The sequence below is a fragment of the Zootoca vivipara genome, chromosome 17 (assembly GCF_963506605.1).
Source record: "Zootoca vivipara chromosome 17, rZooViv1.1, whole genome shotgun sequence".
NCBI classification, from domain to species: domain Eukaryota; kingdom Metazoa; phylum Chordata; class Lepidosauria; order Squamata; family Lacertidae; genus Zootoca; species Zootoca vivipara.
The window spans coordinates 9,065,884-9,084,042 of NC_083292.1; the positions used below are offsets into that span (position 1 = coordinate 9,065,884).

At 48.6% G+C, this 18,159-nt stretch overlaps 1 protein-coding gene across 1 annotated transcript in view; it reads left to right on the forward strand.

Moving 5' to 3' along the window:
• The window catches only part of ULK1 (unc-51 like autophagy activating kinase 1), a 120,675-nt gene that overhangs the window by 95,146 nt on the left and 7,370 nt on the right, over window positions 1-18,159 (forward strand). Inside the window, exons 17-26 of the mRNA XM_035099436.2 lie at window positions 1,760-1,917; window positions 3,083-3,169; window positions 3,274-3,536; window positions 4,640-4,824; window positions 8,159-8,253; window positions 9,071-9,214; window positions 10,035-10,222; window positions 13,729-13,907; window positions 14,043-14,161; window positions 16,429-16,586. Of these exons, the coding sequence (XP_034955327.1) occupies window positions 1,760-1,917; window positions 3,083-3,169; window positions 3,274-3,536; window positions 4,640-4,824; window positions 8,159-8,253; window positions 9,071-9,214; window positions 10,035-10,222; window positions 13,729-13,907; window positions 14,043-14,161; window positions 16,429-16,586 (1,576 nt within the window). The remainder of the gene's footprint in view (window positions 1-1,759; window positions 1,918-3,082; window positions 3,170-3,273; window positions 3,537-4,639; window positions 4,825-8,158; window positions 8,254-9,070; window positions 9,215-10,034; window positions 10,223-13,728; window positions 13,908-14,042; window positions 14,162-16,428; window positions 16,587-18,159) is intronic.

Consider the following 18,159-nt stretch of genomic DNA (forward strand, 5'->3'; position numbering starts at 1 on the left):
GAAAATGGCGGCGCCGGCACCGGAAGTCGCTTCCACGCATGACCAGAAACACGTAAAAGCGACTTCTGGCGCCGGCGCCGCCATTTTCTGATACCCATAGAAGGGCAAAGGTCCACCGGAAGTCGCTTTTACGTGTTTCCGGTCATGCGTGGAAGCGACTTCCGGCGCCGGCGGCGCCATTTTCTGGTGCCCATAGAAGGGCAAAGCGGCACCTGAAAAATGGCCGCCGGCAGAAGCAGATTTAAGGGAGAATATCGGGATAAAAACCTAAACGGGAGACCGCCGGGAAACAGTAGGAAAAAAGGGGTTTTCCCGGCGGAAACGGGATACTTGGCAGCTATGGTGCTAGCTGCATTTGAACAGCAGCTTTCTGAGGCTGCTTGGCTGTGGTCTGCCGTCTCAGTGCAACCACGGAGGCTGCCAGCAGCACGATGCTTTTCTGCTCCGAGAATCTTTCTGTTCCGTTCTTTTGCTGCCGTTGTGTCCCCGCTCCGGCTGTTAAAGAGTGAAGAACTTGGAAAAACAACTGAGGTTTGTGCTGTTCCCTGAAGGATCTGGAGCAAAAGCTGTCAAGAAATGTAAACAAACAAACCAAAAGATAAACCTGTTGCAAAGAGCATCCTTTGGATTGTTCTTCCTGGTATCCTTTTCCCGAGACATCCGCTCAGAGGGCTTTCACCCTGATTCTTCTCCAGTCAGGCTGCTGCTGTTGCCACGGAACCCGTCCTGGCAGTTCCATCTTAGGTCTTCCACATCAGCCTTTATGAAAACCGTCTCATGCCGAGCAGCCGTGAAGTCTGGTATCACACGAGTGTTATAATATTTCAGTGACTGTCTTTCATCTGGAAATAAAGAACTAAGGTGGCATTTCTTGTGTCTCCTGCAAATGTCTCCATGTCATACCTGCCAAGTTCCTGTCTGAGAAATAAGGGATCGGACCGGAAGTAGCAGACCGGAAGTAGCGCTGCCGCCATTTTGGAACTGGGCGGAGCATGCTCAGAAGCAACTTTTGATGCTGCTCTGCCCAGTTCCAAAATGGTCGTCGCGCCAGAGGTCGCACTGCAGCCATTTTGGAACTGGGCAAAGCAGCATCAAAAGTTGCTTCTGAGCATGCTCCGCCCAGTTCCAAAATGGCCGCCGCGCCAGAATAAACCGGGGGAAAACAAAAAATTTCCGTTTTTTCAGCTGGGAACAGCTGGAAAAATGGGGGTTTCCCGTGGAATACGGGAGACTTGGCAGCTATGCTCCATGTCCCCCTTTTTAAAGCCTCTTTTGCACCTCTCATTGGTCACGCCACTTTGTAGTGTTGCAGGTTCAATGGGTCTCAGGCCCATTTTCCCCATTGACTTGTGGATGTTATTGATATGATAGTGTAGGGGGCAAGACTCAGAGGTAGAGCACATGCTTTGCATATTATTATTATTTATACCCCCCCTTTTCATCTGAAGTTCTCAAGGTGATTCACAGCATTAGAAGAGTATTCAGAAGCATTACTGTTTCTGGCTATGGAGACATGCATCCAATTGTGCAAAAGAACCCGGGTTCAGTCCCTAGCATCTCCAGGTAATGTCCCCTGCCTGAAGCCCAGGAGACCTGATGCCAGTCAGTACAGAAATGAGTGAGCTAGATGAGTGAACTATTGGCCTGACTCTGTACCTTCCAATGTTTCTAAGCTTGTTCGCCATTTGCTTTTCTTAAAATCTTGTCTGCCCACTACATTTCCCCCTGGAATAATGGAGATCAAATCCTTTCCCATTAGGTCCGGAACAGTCAGAAGATCAAGCAGCAGCAACAGCCCACTTGGTTTCATGAAGGCCAGCCCTTCCCCTCCTTTTGCTGCTGCGGAGCACGGAGCTGTCCCAACCTCCAGAAGGTTCTCCTTTGGGGGCGCTAAGCCTTACACGCCATCCCCACAAGGTAAATTATTGGGTTTGCTTATTCCAAATTCTAGAAACCTCAGTGTGTGTGTGTGTTCACTTTCCTTAATTCCAACCAGCATTTTGTGGGTGAATGCAGATGTAGTAGCATAATTAGAGCAGTGGCTCTGGTTTGGAAGTGTCCTAACTATATTCGGTCCCAGTCCTCCCCAGGACTGAGAGGGAACCGTTTGAAAATGACAGTGGGTTAAGGGAGGGACTACCAGCAAGAGGTACCACAATGCTCTCCATGTTGAGGGTCCAAAATTCAATACCTAGCATCTCAGTTAAAAGCATCTTGGGAGGAGAGCTCGGGAAAAGAAGAAGCCATCACAGCAGACTACGCTGAGCTATTGTTTATATTTATTTATTCCGGGGTTGGGGGCGGGGTCTGTCACCCCTCCGCATATTGCAGGACTCCATCTTCCATCGTCACTGACTGGGGCTGATGGGAGTTGGAGTCCAACACAAGTGGAGGGCCTCAGGCTCATATTCTGTTGTTGTTGTTTTAATGAATACAGACAGTGTTTTGTTAAAAGCAAATACAATCAATACTTGTGGATACACAATTTCACAGTTCTTGCCAGAGTTATTGGAGACTGATGGGAGGAGGGCAATCAAAATTAACTAACTAATTTAACTAATTAACTAATTTTACTAACACACACAGAGAGAGAGGGGGGGAGAGACAGACAGAGAACTTTTCCAGTTACTGAGTTGTTTGCTGTGAAATATAAAGAGATAAAAATAACACAAAATGCAGCAATATCAAAGTTCCACAATCAAATTAAACAGGTGTAAGAAGTCTTCAACTGACAGCTTGCTGGAAGAAATAAATCTTGCATCCCTTTAAAAAAGAAATCAAAGACTGCAAGGTTTCTAACTCGATGTCCCAATGATTTGACTCCATATAAACCAGCTTTATTGTTTGCTTAGAGAACATCTGAAAGCACTCATAACCCAAGCAAGCTTGACTAATTGCATCTTGACAAAACCTCATTGTTACCTATGTAGGTTTCCAGAAGTTTGACTGGTATAACGGAGCCCCAATTTGATTTTAAAAAACAACAGCAATCTTGCTATAAGTAATCTAAATGAAATGTTTGCTATAGGGAGCATGCAATTTATTGTCTGTCAGTGCATTGATGTGCTTTTTAATTTTTCAGTTGGAACAATTCCAGAGCAGCCTGACCAGACCGTTCTCCCTTCTCCTCCCTTTGGAACAGAGATGAGAAGTCGGGTGCCCATACCTGGTAGGTTGACCTTGGCACTATCTTGAGATTCCTGCCTTTCCCTTGCCATTCTTTCTTACTGATGTGTAACTCTGGGCATCCTGCTTCCCCTCTCATCCCTCCAGGTGCCTCAGTGCCTGACCCTTCCCCCCGAGGGATGGGCTCCCGTCTCCACAGTGCTCCCAACCTGTCAGATTTGCATTCCTGCCGGCAGAAGGTTACAAAGCAGTACTCCGATCCTCTGGTTCCCCATTTCAACCAGGCCGCTGCTGGCCAGCCAGCACAGACGCACGGCCTGCAACCTTGCCGCCCGCTGAGGTCCTCGCCAAAGTTCTCCGAGTTTATGCAGAGGAGCCCCTTGCCAACCATAATGGGCTCTCCAACAAAGGTATTGTTTTCCCCCTGCCCTCAATGGGCTCTCGCTTGTGGTCCCCTAAACATACCTGCCAAGTTCCAGCCTGAAAAATAAGGGATCGGACCGGAAGTAGCAGACCGGAAGTAGCGCTGCCGCCATTTTGGAACTGGGCGGAGCATGCTCAGAAGTGACTTTCGTTGCTGCTGTGCCCAGTTCCAAAATGGCTGCCACACCAGAAGTCACACTGCAGCCATTTTGGAACTGGGCAGAGCAGCATCAAAAGTCGCTTCTGAGCATGCTCCGCCCAGTTCCAAAATGGCCGCCACGCCAGAATAAACCGGGGAAAAACAAATAAATCCGTTATTTTCGGCTGGGAAGAGCTGGAAAAACGGGGGTTTCCCGGGGAATACGGGAGACTTGGCAGCTACGCTCCTAAAGCTGTAAATCTAGGACAGAGATTTGCAAATGAACATCAGGTGCAGGCATATTAAACAGTCACGTTTATTTTTAATAGCGGTTTTGCGTCCCATATTTATTGCATTGTGTTTCGCTATTGTATTTCAAATGATTTTCCATGGAATTCAAATTGCAATGCAATATAACGCAATATAAGAACTAAAAGACGCAATTAAGAATGCAGTTAAAAACCGCGTGTTATCTAGCGCAGCTCATGACAGTTGCCACAACAAGCAGGAAAATATATCTCCCAAGTTTTAAAGTGTGTGAGGGGAGAAGTTTGGGTGCCCACTGATCTTAGAAGGTTGTGTAGAGGGCAATGCTATGAAATGGTGGGGGTAGTAGACATAGCGGCCAACCCCCGGATTTGAAGATCAGGAATCCTATGGGGCTGTCACCTCCCTGATATGACAGTAAGGGTGCTGAATAAGGGAATTTCCCGCAGAAATGGGGAAAGTTGACATCACTGGTAGTAGATGCAGTCCCTGTTTGTGATTAATGCCTGTTTATGTGTGTATGGGGTGGGTGGGTGCTTTTTTTAATAGCGGCAGAGATAAGCCATGATGCGAACAATGACGCTCTCACACTGAGCACTGGAAATAGAAATAGGGGTTTCTGATGAACCACCTCTCTCCACTCCCCCCCCCACTTTTTGTTTTTAATAATAATAATAAAAATAGGTCATGCCTCCTTTTGAGTTCAACAAAACCCCAAGCTCCCAAAACCTGCTCGCCCTCCTGGCACACCAGGGCGTCATGATCACCCCGACAAGGAACAAGACGCTGCCAGACTTGAAGGACATGGGTCATTTCCACTGCCAGCAGGCAGGCCTAGGATTGAGGCCTGTGGAAGAAGCCAAGGGCAGGTACGAAGCTGACCAGAAAGGCATTCACAATGCATGCAACAAGTTGTGCTGTTATGATGGGCCGGGCTTGGGGGGGTGTGCTGATTTGCCACTCTCCTTGTGTCAGAGGTTCTTGCGACTACTCTAGAGTAATGACGCTCCGCATGCTTGTCTTTAAATAGTTTTTATTAGTGCAGTCTATTTACAGTGAGACAGGTGTGTAAAACATGTCTGCTCAGTCCGATGCAGAATCCGGCACTGACCCGCCCCGTGACTTCCTCCAACATAAGAGTCTCGGGACAGCAAACCTCCTTCCCGTCTTTCTCCTGCGTAATTCCGGAACCAGAGGAAAGGGTCTACACTCCATGCTTTCCTTCTCCCCCCTTTCCCCCTCTCTCTCCTCCTCCCTCCTGTGTAGCCGGGGCTCTCCCGTGCTGCCAGAGCCCTGGCCCTCTCTCTCCACTTCCTGACTGGTTTCCTCAGCGCCCTCGCTACCATCACTGCTTGGGGAGGAGCTGCTTCTGATGCAAGGGGGAGGTTCTCTAGACTGTCTCTCCCTTACACCTTGCACCCACATAATTTTAATTTTGCATCAAGGAACCTTCAAAGCACCTCAAAATTTCCTGCGTTGGTTATTTCTCGGGCTAAATGTGATCCCCAGCAAACCATATTCATGGCCCCTTTCTAGGAGCTCCTTTGGCTCCACATGCCAGCAACCCTTTAATCTTCTCATCCCAAGGTCAGGTATAGCAGGGGCAGGTAGAAAACTGAGTCAGTCCATTGGTTCGCCTAGATCAGGCATCCCCAAACTGCGGCCCTCCAGATGTTTTGGCCTACAGCTCCCATGATCCCTAGCTAACAGGACCAGTGGTCGGGGAAGATGGGAATTGAATTGTAGTCCAAAACATCTGGAGGGCCGAAGTTTGGGGGTGCCTGGCCTACCGGTAGCTTCATAATTGTGTGCATTGGCCCTGCGTGGTGATGCTGAGCCTTGAACTTGGGATTTCCTGTGTGCCACTGCTGCCTGCTGCCTCCATGGCTATAGGCTCCCGTCTCTACGATTCACCTGCTTCAAACCACCGCCTTCATCTCCATCCTTGTCTCCACCATGGTCCCTTTTCCTGTGCCTCATGGCTTTTGTGGAAGCACTACACACACCAAGCTCCCACAACTGCCTCTGCTTTGCCCATGTGTCAAATAAGGTCCTGCGAAGCAACAGGATGAAGGCTCTTTTTATCAAATAACGGGGTGGGGGAAATGTCCTGCGCTGGACATGTGGGGCAAGGCAAGAAAGTGTGCTTCGGCCCACTACCCTATACCCAGCAACTGTGGTTGGTGACAAGAAGCTTTGGCAGCGGAGGAAGCCAGATTGTCAGTTACCAGGGATAAGGTGAGGGGAAGGAGATTCAGACCCCAGAGATCTGCTGGCAATCAGAGTGGGCAGTACTGAGCTAGCATGGCCCCAGTATAAGGCAGCTTTCCATATTCCTTAGGATGAGGAGCACAGGCTCAGCAGTTAGGCATGTGACAGACACTCCTTGTGCAGCAAGTGCACACAACAAGTGCTGTCTCAGGCAGGCTAAACAGGTGCATAGCTTAGTTTGCCAGGCTAGAGAGATGCCACACTTCTCCTGCTTTGGGTGTCCTATAACGGCTCAGAGATCCACACTAATGGCCAGCATCCAATGGAATGACTCCATAATTGCCCTCATCCTCCTCTCCTTCTCCTGTCATTTCCTCTGTTGATATCCTGGATTGCCCAATATGGGGAGGCTTGGTCCAGCGCCAGATCTAATCTATTTATGATTCTATTCCTTGGTATTCATCTAGGCCAGGCATAGGCAAACTGCGGCCCTCCAGATGTTTTGGGACTACAACTCCCACGATCCCTAGCTAACAGGGCCAGTGGTCAGGGATGATGGGAATTGTAGTCCCCAAACAGCTGGAGGGCCGAGTTTGCCTATGCCTGATCTAGGCTCTCGATTCTCAGACATTTCAGGGGATGGAAATTCTTTCCCTGAAGCCATGGGAAGTAAAACAAACATACATACATCACTTTTCATTTTTTTTAAAAAAAATATTTTTATTAAGTTTTACATAACAAATTTAAATTCGAACACATTATTAACCTCCTCATTTAGGATTCTCTTAATCCCTTGACTTCTCTCTGCCCTTCCGTGGTTACCATTATCAATATTTCTTTTTTCCCATCTGCTTACCTTATTTTCTCTTAATTTGTTAAAAAAAAATTCAACTCATTGTAAATCATTTCCCAGAATGCTTTAGTTATCTTGCACGTCCGCCACATATTTCCAGCAAACATTGGAAGCAGTTCTATACATTTTTGCTAGTTTTATAGGTGTTAAATTTTAAGTCTTCCCGCCATAATTTTTCCCAAGATGAATATTGTGCCCAGTTTCTTGTGCCCATTTTATCATTACTGATTTGACTTCTTTGTCCTTAGTATGCCACTCTAGCAACAATTTCTACATTCTAGAAAGTAACAACATTATTTTCCAATAATTCATTTTCAAACCTTGAAATTTCTGTACTAAATCCATTTTTCTTATCTATTTTGAACACATCATTTCCTTGGTGGTGTTGCAGCCAGTCTGTCACTAACTGTCTTATATCTTCAAAACTACATACATCAATTTTGTTTACTGTTATCGAAAAACTAAGTGACCAACTTTCTCCTTCCATTTGTTCTGAAAATACCCAGGAAAAATAGGTGGGGAGCAGTTTGTTTGTTTTTTGAAGCCAGGAACAGTAGAGAGGAATGGAGGAACTCTGATGGGACAGGAGAACGGGATGGTTTCAGGAGGACTTTTTTTGGGGGGGGGTTGCCTAAAAGGAGGCTGCAGGTTGCCCACCTGTGCTCTAAGAAACCGGCTTTTTAAAAAACAATTGAGTGGTGTCTGAGCCAAATCTACCCTCTTGGGAGTTGAGGCCAAGTTCCATTCCAAACATGCAGTAGAGCTCTCCCCAGCTAGCCAGCCAGCTTGCATCTGGTCAGTTAAGGTGGGCTCCATTTTGCCTTACAGCCCTCCCAGCCTGCAGGCTTGATGTTCTAGAGGAGGCACAAAACTCAGTCCTCCAGCTGTTTTGGGACTACCAATTCTCATCATCCCTGACCACTGGTCCTATTAGCTAGGGATGATGGGAGTTGTAGTCCCAAAACAGCTGGAGGGACGAGTTTGGGGGTGCCTGTTCTAGAGAGGCCTTTTGTCCCTCTTTAAAGGCCACTGCGCTTTTCACTGCAACCAGCCGTTAGGGAGCAGAAATTCCATGACACCTGTGCGCCCCCTGCCCCCCCTCCTCACATTCACTTGTCTTGCTTCTCTTCTTCCTCCAGGTCACTCAGCACTGGTCGCCTCACTGATCTCCTCCTCAAAGCTGCTTTTGGAAGCAATGACAGTTTGAACAATGAGAAGCCCATGGAAATCACAGGTACGGGGAGATGGGAAACTCTGGGGTTCCTTTTTTGTTGTGCTCCTTTTTTTAGTTACTAGAACTGAAGGAGCTATACGGCAGGGGTCAGCAAACTTTTTCAAACCACTGTCCCTCAGACCTTGTGGGGGGTCGGAGTATATTTATTATTTGGGGGGGTGAACGAATTCCTATGCCCCACAAATAACCCAGAGATGCATTTTAAATAAAAGCACACATTCTACATTCTACTCATGTAGAAACACCAGGCAGGCCCTACAAATAAACCAGAGATGCATTTTAAATAAAAGGACACATTCTACTCATGTAAAAACACACTGATTCCCAGACTGTCCACGGGCCGGATTGAGAAGGCGATTGGGCCGGATCTGACCCCCGGGCCTTAATTTGCCTACCCATGCTATACACAGGGTTCTCCTCCCTCACCCTCTTCCACAAATCCATTTTATCCTCACAACAGCTCTTGAGAAGGTAGGCTAAGCTGAGAGACAGCGAGTGACTGGCTCAAGGACACTCAGTGAGCTTCATGGCTGAGTTGGGGGATTTGAACCTTAGTCCCAGCCCAACACTCTTAACTTCTAGGCCAGGCATCCCCAAACTGCGGCCCTCCAGATGTTTTGGCTTACAACTCCCATGATCCCTAGCTAACAGGACCAGTGGTCAGGGATGATGGGGATTGTAGTCCAAAACATCTGGAGGGCCGAAGTTTGGGGGTGCCTGTTCTAGGCCAACTGTGTTTCTGTCTTGATATCTTTTATGGCTCTCATGAAATCTTAACTCAAGCCTTTTTTTTGTGTGTGCCATTCTTTCCTTGCAGCGCCTTCTGCTGTCTGTGGAGGAAACTTACACTCTGGGGCCAGGGATGGCGGCTCTGCAAGCCCCTCCCCAGTGGTCTTTACTGTTGGTTCCCCTCCCAGTGGGACAACCCCACCGCAGACCACCAGGACCAGAATGTTTTCAGGTAATGAGCGCTCCCTGCCATCTTGATACCGCTGTCCAAAAGGCAATTGGAGTTATCTTCATAGTTACTGTCCTGGCTTTGTGTCCTGACTCAGGGATGTGTGTATTCTAGGAACAAGGAATCTAGTGTCTCACATGCACATAGGCATATTGTGAGCCACCTGACAGACTTGCTTCCCTGTTGTGTCACAGATCTTGAGCTAGCGATTATACAGACACCTTTCTTTTTTTAAAAAAAAATGTCAATTTCTAAGATCTAAGGAAGCTCAGGGGATTTGCCCCACCCAAAAGCTCCACTAGGTTCTGGGTACACACTGGAGTACTGGTGCACACAAGGAGACTACTTTTATTTCAGGAGGAGCACCATAAACGAGGAAGCTCCTGCTCACATGGAGCTCTGCTTGCAAGCACTGCTGTTCTCATTGTCATTTGGGATGATAGTCCTATGAAACAAGGCTGTGTTTGGACTTTGCTTGATGGAAAGGGATTAATAAAGGTAGCTGAGGATTAAAATGTCACAATTAAGGACTCATCCACACTTACCTTTCACCCTGCTTCAAAGCTCCTTGTCTGAGTGCACCCCATCTTAACTTTCCCCGGGAAAACCTGCTCTTTAATGCTGATTCGGAACAAGCGGAAATTCAGGTTTCCCAAAAATTCCTGAAATTCAGAAACATGGCACAAAGGGAAGCCTGGATGAGCCCTAAATTGGAGCTTAATCTCAATCAATAAATCAAACTGGGTTTGTTTGTTTGTTTTTCTCCTTTGGCCCGAAGAGTCATGTCTAAGTAACTTTTGCTTCTGTGTTTCAACCCTTTTAGTGGGATCTTCCAGCTCTCACAGTTCGGGAGGGTCTTTCAGTGGGCGGCACTTCATCATGAGCGCCGGCGGGGATGTGCTCGAAGCCCCATCGGGTGTCAGATATACTTTTGCCGACCCCATCACTGCCAACCTGGAGGGAGCAGTCACCTTTGAGGCCCCCGAGCTACCGGAGGAGACACTCATGGAGGTGAGTTGAAACCCACCTCCCCACCCACCCCAGAGACCCAAGATTAAAGCATGAGGCTGAATTCATTTGGTACTCCACAGATTCATCGGTTTTCCTTGCATTTCTCGCCTTGTCAGACACAGGTGCAATTTGGGTGCCTTTTGTGGAACGTAACATTCTTGGCCTCCCGGGTTTTATTGAGCAGAATGCTAATCCTTGCGACTGTTGGGAGGTAAAAGAACAAAAATACGTTGTAAGTGTTGTGGGGGGTTCAGCAGCGCTGAGGTGGGACTCCAGTCCCTTACGTAGCTCAACACAGCAACTCCCCATCCTGTCCCTGTTTGCTACTTCTGCACAAATCATGAGATATGGAGACAATTGCTGGGAAAAGATTCCAGCTACCCCACCTTAAGATGTTGCATTCTAAAGCTCTTCAGTGCCTGCACAGTGAAGCTTTTCAAGTGTCCCTGATCTAGATGGATATTTAGCATCTTTGCCCTCTGCGGTCTTGTTCAGTCCTTACAACCCTGTGAAGTAGGTTAAGGTAGGGGAGTTATTTGCCACTTAAAAGAGCTTCGTGTCCAAATGGGGATTTGAACCAAGATCTCCATGGTTCTATTCCAGTATTTGATCTGCTATGGCACACTCTCATTTAGGGCATCGTTTTATGGCTGCCAGTTTGTTTGTTAACAATCATTTTTTTTTAATTAATGGACTTGTGCTTCCAGGGACTTGCAGGCAATACTTGTAGCTTAGAAATGTTAAATAAGGTCAAGTGGGAGGGAGTTCCAAAAGTCATTTAGGCACCACATCTGGGGATAATACTGTGTGTCTGTGTGTATAGAGCTGCAGTGTTAATTATCACTGAATGCTTTGTATTTGCGGTTTCTTTCCTTCCATTTGTCTTTGTGATATATGCTGCTGCCACTTGACTCCCAGCTGCTTCCTTTTCCAAGCAAAAGAGGCCTTTTTAAAACTTCCATCCTGTATTAATAGAAGGTTCTCCTCTGGCTCATTTGGTTGCTATGGACAGTGAAGGAAAGACAGCATCACATTGGGGCTTGTGTTCCTATGAATGGAGCGGAGGGTTGTTGTTGTTGTTGTTGTTGTTGTTGTTGTTGTTGTTGTTGTTGTTTGGCTACAGGAAGCCTCTCAACTAAGCCAGGAACTCGCTGAGGAAAAAAGCCAGCCTCAGTTTTCCATCTGTATACAGGAAGAAGAGAATATCTTTAGAGGAAGCATGCGAATCTGGAAAGGAGAGTAGAATTGAAAGCTCTGAACCGTAAAAGTTGAGACCGTTGCTAGGTAATAAATACCTAGTGAAATGTTAGTCGAGTGTTGTCGGAATGCTGTCTCGTCAGTAGTGAAAGCTTGAATTAACCTGATATTTGGATCACGCAGGTGCTTTCTGAAGGAGACAGAATGTCGGGCTCTTTGAGTCACAGCAGCCTGACACCCCACCCCACCCCCAAAGAGACCAGGGTGTTGCGTTCTTACCATTTCCAGTTCTTGAGTCAGATTTGCCCTTTCGCATTGTCTGCAAAGCTGCACGCGTGTTTAAAAATAACCAACGATCCTGGCCGAAGAGGTGGTTCTCCATGTTCCAAGCTGCTATCTCCTGAGTGTGCAAAGGAGTTGGGCTAGGGAGACAGATGAAAACAAAACCCATGTGGTTGGCTGTGTCGGTGCTCGGAGAGATGGGATTCCAACCCTTTAAAAAAAAAAAACCACTCAGTTCAGGTTGCTGTTGAGCTTGAAGGCTTCAAGCCCTCCCACCCACTCCTTTTATATGTGAATTGAACGAAAACCTCTGGCAAATGTGCACCTAGATGAAAGCAAGGTGGATTTGCAATGGGAGAGAGAAGAGGGGGGAGGGGCAGCGGAAGGAAAGTAGGTCACTGTTTCATCTCTATTTATAGACTCTCAGCAGTTTCTACAGAGCTGTGCAAACACAGGCTCTGCACAAGTCTCAATCGCAGCTTTTTAGTTTGTAAAGTCGTTAATTCCGTGAGTGGGCAAGCCTGCCAAGGCGGCGGCTGCTTTGACACCGGCTCCCTCTGAATGAGAACCACAGTGGGAGCCATGGGAATGTTCCTCACCTGTGGCTCCCTGTCAGGGGTTTCTGGTGACTACTCTTGAGTAACGACGCTCCTCAGGTTACTTTTCCATAACGTGTTTATTGGTGCTGATATGTACAGTGAAGCAGGTGCAGAAACATGTCTCCTCAGTCCGATGCAGAATCCGGAAGTGCGCCTCGGCGCGAACGGCCCCAACATAAAAGGCGCAGGACACTGAATCTCTTTCCTTTTCTCCTCCTTCGTAATTCCGGAACCGGCGGAAAGGGTCTGCGTTCCATGTTTTCCCTCTCCCCCTGTTCCCCTTCTCTCTCCTCCCGTCTGTGGAGTCTGGGCTCTTTCATCCTGCCTGAGCCCGGGCGCTCTCTCTCCGTGTCCTGACTTCCCTCCCCGGAGTCTGTGTTTCCTTCGCTACTCTGTGAGGAGCTACTCTTGATGATGGGGGGGGGTACTCTTTACTCCCTCCCCCTTACACTCCCCTTGAACTAGAGCTGCGTTGGGAGCCCTGGGAGTGTGCCTTCATGTTTTCCACCCATCCTGCCTCTTCCTTCCACCTTTCTTAACTGTGGCCAAGGAGAGTGTTGGCAAAGGCCTTACCCCCACAGCCATTCCTTCTCGGAGCTCAGAGGGGCATTCCTAACTCTCTCTCCCTTCCCCCAGACTTGCCTTCCCAATAGCCAGTGCTTTTTTTAAAGGGGGTACTCAAGGTTATGCAGGATTGGCACCTCTTTTTTTGCTTGTTAAAAAGTGTGACACTTGCCATAACAACTTCATGAGTGCCAGCACCTATTTTTCTAGAAAAAGTGCACTGCCAATAACCCTACGAAGCAGCAGAAACAACAAATATGTTTCTGGCATCTTAAATGCAAACCAGTTTATTAAAACAAGCCTGTGGACTGTATGGGACTCTGAGTGGGAGAGCAACTGGCTTGGTTACAGGCAATACAGTGTTGTTTTTTTAGAGCATTTGTATCCCTCTCTCTTCAGCCAAAAAGGCTCCCAGAGTGGCTTAAAGCAGGACAGTCCCCTGCCCTCAGGAGTGCAATCTTCAAAAAACAAACAAACAGAACTACACACAAAGGGAAATGCACGGGCAAGAAAGAGGCACAGGAAAGCAAATTATTAAATAATGACCATCTGTCATAGGAACATTTTAGGGGCAGAGGAAGTACCTGATGGAGCATGTCTTTCAACGGTGCTGATGGAAGGAGCCCCACTTCCCTGCTGTCCCAGTGAGGCAGCCTGATGCCAGGTGGCAGTTGGGGGAGAGGAGGGCTGCTGGAGCCCCCCCCCCAGTACTCCCAAGGGCATGCAGCCCTTGACAGGGGGAAGGTAGCCCACCCGTAGTGTAAAGCTCTCAGGTGTTGGTCTTTCCGTGAATCTGCTGCTTTCTGCATTCTAGTGCTGGCTTGCTAACGAAACCTCATCCCCCCTTTGTCTCCCCACTCACAGCAAGAGCACACGGACATCCTTCGCAGCCTGCAGTTCACCCTGGCCTTCGTCCACTACGTGATGGAGATAGCGGCCGTCAAAGGGAACACCAACGAGATGAGCAGTTCGGTGGCCTCCGAGTACCAGCTCCAGGAAAGCGTCGTGGCTGACCAGATCAGCCTGCTCAGCAAAGAATGGAGGTAAAGGGTGACATTTGGGGAGGTCCCCGAGAGAACGGCGATGGCCTGGCTTGGGCTCAAAGCAGCTTTGTGTGTCTTCCTCTGCAGCTGTGTGGACGGCAGCTCCATTAATCTGCTGGTGCTTCCTTTTTTCAGCTATGCAGAACAGTTGGTGCTGTACTTGAAAGTAGCAGAGTTGCTGTCCGCGGGCCTGCAGATGGCCATAGACCAGATCCGGGCAGGCAAGTTGTGCCTCTCCTCCACCGTCAAACAAAGTAAGTTCAAATGCACACACACAGGGGAATTCCTGATTGTGGGTTGTATCCAATGGTAGTCCTACTTAGGTTGCAATCACTAAAATTAGTATTAGCTATGAGTCAACTCCGATTAAGACTACCATAGGCTAAAACCCGCTTATCTTTTTATTTATGCACTTTCACAGACTTAGTATACACATCTTACGTTTTCATTCTTTAATCTCACTTCTGTTAGCTTGCTGTGCCCCTATATTTTTAGCATCTATCTACTGTGATGCTGATAGAATTGTCCCTTTCTCTCACCTTTGCAGGGAACAATACCTGCTCAGAAAAAATAAGCCTTGCATCCAGTGATGGCATTGATCCATGACCAGTGCCCCCCCCCCAAGAGGTCCCGAGAGGCCTGGGCCACTTCCAGCTTTCAAAAACTTGAGCCATCATACAAATACAAAATGACAACTTGCCAAAACAAAATAAGGCATAAAACAGACAGACACCAAGAGAGAGAAAGTGGTTTGTTTGTATTGAGAGGACGTGTTCATCACTGTCAACTCTTGTGCCACCAGAACTGATGCATTCGTTACATACAATAAAACGCAAGTGTGTTGTCGTGCTGCAGTTTGCTTGGCCACAGACAGGTGGCGATGCCAACCACAGTGCGACAAGGGGTGTGTTTAGGTGGTCCAGGCTTTGCGTGCCGAAGGTCCCCGGCAAGTGAAACTAAAAGGATCCAGTTGCAGAGGATGAGAGACCCTTGCCTGAGACCCCAGAGAGGCATTGCCAGTTTTAGCTGTATTCAGGCAATACCCAGAGAGTTTATAAGGCAACTTCTTGTGGTCCTCCTTCTTTCTCCCCCAGCCCCCCTGCTATTACATTCCAGGGTGAAGTGAAAATAGAGTTAGCCAAGCATACAAGATCAATCTGTCCTGTGCGTACTTGTTTTTATCTTCCTCTATCTCTCTCAAATTAGGGACAGCGCTATTTTGCTTTGTGTTTTGCACTCCTGTAAAATGTGATCGGTGCTACGGGTCTCCACATGTATTCTGGTTGCCCGCCTGGAAAACACGTCGCCTGATCTGAATGTTTCAGCTCTTAGCTATGTGCAAGGGCTTAACGATAATTGATGTGGGTGCAACTTAATAATTACATGTTGTGCCTCTGCTGTTAAATAACACACAGTCACTCAGCAGGCTGAATCATTTTGTTCCTTGGCACGGGATCCTCTGCGGGTACTGGAGGCAAAAGCAGAGTCCACAGAAAGGAATGATGTTTACATATTCTTAAGCATCGTATTACAGCACCATCTAGGGCACAAGACATGGGGTATTGGCGAGTTTGGGGAATTCAGTGCTTTGCATACGTACCAGAAGTCTTTGTGGAGGGCAGCCTTCAGTGGTAACCCTGAGTTGGCCCAATGAGGACAGGGCAAGCAAAGAACTCTGGCCACAGAATGCTGACTGGCTGTTAGGAGTGGGCAGAGGGACAAATCTTGGAAGAGGTTATGGCCGAAAAGGAGTATTCCTTGCTGCAACTCTCTGGGCTCTGCTGTGGAAGAAGATTCTGCTTCTGTGTACAAATAAAATGATGATGATGTTGTTGTTGATATTTCAAGATTGCACAGCCCTATTCTCAGTTTTAAATTATGTTTCCAAAGCTGCACACAAGAAAAGCTTGTGTTAAGAAACCTCAAGTGGGGGTGGGAGCTTAGCAGCATTTTTATTTTTATTAGCAGCATTTTTAGCAGCTGCAGCAGAGGTAAGGTTTCAGATAATAAACCACAGCAAATAAAATGAACATATGCTGTTAATCATCATCATCATCATCAAGTTGAAAGGCAAGTTGAAAGGTGCCTAAAATTTAACAGAGGAGACACCCAATGGACCAACCTCTTTATGGAAGGCATCTCATAAATAGGGTATTATTATTATTATTATCATTATCATCATCATCATCATCATCATCATCATTGAAGTAGCCCTCTCCCCAGATGTCACATGCTGTACCTGGGACAATGAGGTCACTCAAAGAAGGGCCTCTGAGGAACTCAGTGCTCAAATAGGCTCAGGTACCTGGGAGTCCTTCGGATGCCCCAATCGGAGGCCATTCCTCCAATAAGCCAGTTCCCCAAATCTCAATCGGTTGACAATGTTGGTGTTGGGCACCCTTTGCAAACACTGTGGCGAGAGACTGTTGCTGTGGATAAGGAGTGACCAGAAGCACAGGCCATCCTGTAAAGTGGTGTCATCCACCCCTTCTTCTTCTTCTTCTTCTTCTCCTTCTCCTAGTTGTGAGGAAGCTCAACGATCTGTATAAATCCAGTGTTTCCTCCTGCCATTGCCTGAACATGAGGTTGCAGAGGTGGTTATTGGACAAGCAAAAGCTCATGGATCGCATCAACAGCATCACGGCCGAGAAGCTCATCTTCAGCCACGCCGTGCAGATGGTAGGGTGAAATGCTTCTCGTGTATACTGGGTTGCATGTGTGCAGTATTTGGGGGCTAGTATGGTGGCATTTGCTGAGCCCTAGGGATGGGCACAGGGACCCAGGTGGCGCAGTGGGTTAAACCACAGAGTCTAGGGCTTGCTGATCAGAAAGTCGGCGGTTCGAATCCCTGCAATGGGGTGAGCTCCCGTTGCTCGGTCCCAGCTCCTGCCCACCTAGCAGTTCAAAAGCACATCAAAGTGCAAGTAGATAAATAGGTACCACTCCAGCGGGAAGGTAAACTGTGTTTCCGTGTGCTGCTCTGGTTCGCCAGAAGCAGCTTTGTCACGCTGGCCACATGACCCGGAAGCTGTCTGTGGACAAACGCCGTCTCCCTTGGCCTGTAGAGCGAGATGAGCACCGCAACCCCAGATTTGGACACGACTGGACCTGATGGTCAGGGGCCCCTTTACCTTTAGCTTTAGGGATGGGCCCAACCCCCTGACAAGCACCATTTCCCCTCACCTCTCTGCAGGATACAGAGGTTCCCTAATTAACACATATGCACCTTAAGTAGCAGTAGCAGCAAGGGCTTTGCAAACCGAAAGAGAACCCCACAGTTCTCTGGGAATGCGTTCTTTGCACCGAGCACAGCCCTTTGTGTGGGAACAAGTCTCTTCATGGTGGTAGAATGCATGCAGACAGATCAGTCCTGGGCACCCACAGGGATAGAAGGGTCTCCAGTAACTTGGGGAAACCTTGGAATGGACACAGTAGATCTAGAACTAGCCTGGGTGTACCAGTGACCTGATGAGATATAAGGCAGCACCAGGTGGTCACTTTGCATCCCTCTGGTGTATCTTTGGGGGTTTTGCACTCCCTCATGCCACAGAGTCTTCTATGCACAGAGAGAATGGAAGCAGGACTAGAAGGAAAACCTCCCTGGGTGCTCTGAGTGAAAATGGTCTTCAAGGACTTTTACCAGCCTCTGGGCTTTGGCAGGTGCTCAACTGTACCCAGGCCCGTCTTAACTACATACAGCGCCCTGGTGCAAAGGTCCCTCTGGCGCCCCCTCCCTTCCCAAAATTTAGCCTGGCGCAGAGGGCACCATTGGGGCCGCTGCCGGCGCTCTTGCTGCTGCCCAGCGGCCGCGAGGAGCTGGGTTGGCCAGCAAGTTGCTTAGGAGAGACACGCGATGATGGGCGAGGGAAGTGGCTCTGCAGGGCAAGCGCGGCCCCCTTTGGCCCCGGCTGAGCGAGAGCAACAGCACCCGCCATGACAGGTCGCCGCTGCCTGCTGGCTTTGTGCAACTGCCGCTGCCTGCAGCAGGAAGGGAGGCGGTGAGGCAGTGGCTGACGGGGACCCTGCCAGGGGTGGCGAGCCCACCGCTGCCTGCCTGCCGGGCTCCCCGGGCGGGCGGCGGCTGGGGGAGCTCTGTCCGCACAGTAGCGTCAGCAAGGGGCTGGTAGGAGGCGGAGTCCCGCTTGCCTCCCCCGGAGCGAAGGCGCACCATGCCGGCAAAGGAGACGAGCGTGGCGGGGCGCCCCAGTGGCCTTGGTGGGAGTTTTGCTGGCCGCGCCAGGCGCCCCAGCGC